The sequence below is a fragment of the Euphorbia lathyris genome, chromosome 7 (assembly GCF_963576675.1).
Source record: "Euphorbia lathyris chromosome 7, ddEupLath1.1, whole genome shotgun sequence".
NCBI lineage: Eukaryota > Viridiplantae > Streptophyta > Magnoliopsida > Malpighiales > Euphorbiaceae > Euphorbia > Euphorbia lathyris.
In genome coordinates, this window is record NC_088916.1 from 64,770,255 (window position 1) to 64,773,800 (window position 3,546).

Below are 3,546 nucleotides of genomic sequence, written 5' to 3' on the forward strand. Positions count from 1 at the left end.
GAGAAATTTGGATCTCTCTACATGTCCAAAAACCTCACCAGCAAGCTTGTTGTGAAACATTGTCTTCACATGCTCAATATGGCGGAAGGTACATCGCTAAAGTCACACCTTGATAATTTTAGTTCTATTTTGCTGGATCTGGAAATTCTAGATATTAAATATAAAGAAGACAAAGCTCTTATGTTGTGGTGGGGCGCAATGTTCATACGCTCCACTTTGTGGTGGGACGTGATGTTCATATGTACCGTACCCTGACAGCCACTTTTTTCAAAAATTATAAAACATAATCAGAAATTTTTAAATGGAAATATACCTCGACTTCGACGGATTGGTTGTTCTCGTCTCTTCTCGGGAATGACGGATTACCCACCATTACACATGTAATCAAGAATTTCGGAAAAAAAATTGAGTTTGAGAGAGAGTTGAATTTTTCAAATTTTTAGTAAGGGACAGTAATATCTTTTTGTGGGGGCTGAGAATGGAAAATTGTTGCTGATTGGTTGATATTTTGGGTAATTGAACGGCTAACATTGTTTTAAACCTTAAATTAATCATCATCTGTACCACACCTCTCCCAAACAAACATGAACCAAAAATACAATAAATCCTCAACTCAGAGCCTTATCTTTAATTTATCTCATTCCCAATCAAGTTATCCAACTTTATTTTTATTTCATTTTTTTCAATAAGTAACGTGTCATCACATTAAAAATTTATTAGAACTGATAATATTTGTTTGATTATTTATGTTCAGATTTTTATTATTTCACTTATGATTTATTATAATCAGTTAGTTTATGTTGATTATGGATGTGATACCAAATGCCCTCTTTTGTGCTACTGTTTCCTTTTTCAGTTCGAAAAGAAAAGTTTTAGATGTTTGATTAGTGACATTCTTATTTGCCTTTTACACTTGAAAAACAGTATTAAGATTATGGATGTGATACCAAATGCCCTCTTTCGTGCTACTGTTTGCCTTTTCAGTTCGAAAGGGAGAGTTTTAGATATTTGATTAGTGACATTCCTGTTTGCCTTTTACACTTGAAAAACAGTATTAAATGTTTGGTTGGTGACCTTCTGTTTGCCTTTTACACCTGAAAAGTAAACTTTTACAAAAGCAGAAAATCTCTGCTTTGTTGGAAAAACAGTTTTATTTAATAGCAAATAGTAAACCGTAACAGCAAACAGTAAACAGCAAACTGTTTGCCGTAACAGCAAACAGTAGGTAAAACAAACAAACCCCTAATTTATGTTAGATTATGGATACATAACCATCCACATCCTCAAATTACAAATGCAAAATTTTTTACTACCATTTTCGCTCCCACGGCAAATCTCCATCCCCATTTAAATTAATTCTACTCTTTTTTCTTTTAAAAAATCAATTTATAAGATATAATTTATTTTTAAAGTCATAAACTGCTGGCAAAAAAAAAAAAAAAAAAAAAAGTCAAGATCTAGCAAAAGTTACTTTCTAATCCCAATCCCATGTGCGCCTAGCCTTCTTTCCACCTTCCTTTATTTTTCTTTTTCTTTAATAAAAATCCGACAATCAGATTCCCATCTTAAAATATCAGATAAAAAAAAATAAAATAAAATAATATCATCACTCTCCACCACATATAATCAAAATTAAATTAACCAACAAACCTATTTTCACCTCTTGATTTTTTTTTTTTTTAAACTATAGCGACAACAAATTTCTCCAGATTCATCCACGAAATTCAGAAAATACAAGGAATTATAACAAATATGAAGAAGATTTTGAAGAGGAAAAAAAACCTAAAATTAAAATTAAATTAAATTAAAAAAAAAACTAAGGTCACAAGCAAGAGGAAAAGTAGATCGGAATTACTGCAGCATAAATAATTACCGATCGGTTACTCAGGTTTTCTGCAGAGAATCATATGCATCGGAGAGAATATTCCCTTATCGCCGCCTCTGGTCAGATGATCGGCCGTTTTGAAAAGCATCTCATGAACATCGACGGTTCCTTTCGGCGCTACACCCAAAAAGGCCAATATAGTAATAACTATATGATTCCTCCAGTAAGAAATCCTCCCCATCTTCAACCTCGACCACCACGGCTGCGACGGCGGTAACGCCAAATCTTTCTCCTTCACCACCTCGAATCCGACTTTCCTCGCCGCCTCGGCAATGTCGGCGTAGCTTCTCAGGCCGGGCAACGCATCTCCTCTTTCAATTCCTTGAATGATCTCCACGTGCTCGGAATCGTTCGCCTTGTATTTATCGGTTGTGACCCATTCGTATGAGACGTAGAGAGATCCGGGCTTCAAAACTCGGAAAATCTCCGCGTATACCTCGTCTAACTTCGGCGCGTGACAGGTGGCTTCGATTGAGTACGCGCCGTCGAAGCTGTTTTCCGGGAACGGCATCTGGAGGAAATTCCCGCATACAACTTCGCAGAGTGAATCTAAACCGGCTTTTTTGTTGTGTAAACGCGCGCGCTTCACCTGATACTCGTTAATCGTGATTCCGACGACATTAGCGCGTGAGTGAGAGGCGATGGCGCGCATCGGACCACCAACGCCGCATCCGACGTCGAGGATTTTATCTCCGGGTTTTACGGAAATTAGATCGACGGCCATCTCCTCGTGGAGGCGCGTGGCATCACGGTGGGATTTCCCCGGGATTGACGGCGAGAAGTGGAAGGATTGACCCCAGCCCCACTCGTATATATCTGTGACCAAATTATAGAACGTGTCGACGAAATCTGGGACTTTCTCGGCGGTTTCGATCTCTTTGGGGCGGCGGAAGAAGGACCAGTACTGCTTGTAATTGTCTTGGACTTTTTCGGCGGAGATGGAGCCGCCGGAGAGATCTACAGCTCGTTTGCCTTTTTGTTCTGCCGGACCGAGAACGCAGACGAACCAGTAGAGACCGCCGGCGAGGAGGGCTCCGGTGCAGAAGAGAGAGAGAGAATCCATTGTGAGAGTAAAAGAAGGAACTGTTTAGTGGCTCCCTCTGTTTGAGCATTGTGTTAAAAAAGAGTGTTTTGGTGGTTTTATATGTCTGTGAAGTCATTAAAGTGCACGCGCTATGCGCGTGTTGAAGGTAATACTTACTTCATTAACACGTGTTAGATTTAAGGGCACGAACAAGGTAAACTGAGACATGAGGAGATGTTTGGTATGCAAAAGGCAAATTATCTTTTCATTTTTACATTTATTCCTTAATCTTTTTTTTATAAAAATTAAATTTTAATTTTTAATTTTCAGTAACTGAGTATTTAATAATTTAAAAATAGTTTTTAACAGGTGTAATATGATTATAGGAGAATTATAAAAATACTATTTTAAAATATAACATTATAATTTTAATTGCAAATGAAATAAATAACGAATTAGATGGTCATAGTAGTAATATGATAAAAAAAAAAAAAGTTTAATGTTTTCTAATAAAAAAATTAAAAATTTAATGAATAAAAAATGAAAGTTAAAGGATTTGAGATAATTTTTTTGTCCAAAAGGAAAATAATTCAATTAGATTGAGACCCATAATGATTTTATGATAAGTTACAAAATT

General features: G+C 36.5%; 1 protein-coding gene across 1 annotated transcript; it reads right to left on the reverse strand.

The window, feature by feature from the left end:
* Nucleotides 1-1,593: 1,593 nt before the first annotated feature.
* Nucleotides 1,594-3,007, reverse strand: LOC136235609 (24-methylenesterol C-methyltransferase 2). Its single transcript, XM_066025409.1, has one exon. It carries the CDS (start codon nt 2,946-2,948, stop codon nt 1,881-1,883), a length of 1,068 nt encoding a protein of 355 aa, XP_065881481.1. The 5' UTR covers nt 2,949-3,007; the 3' UTR covers nt 1,594-1,880.
* Between the last annotated feature and the right edge of the window lie 539 nt (nt 3,008-3,546).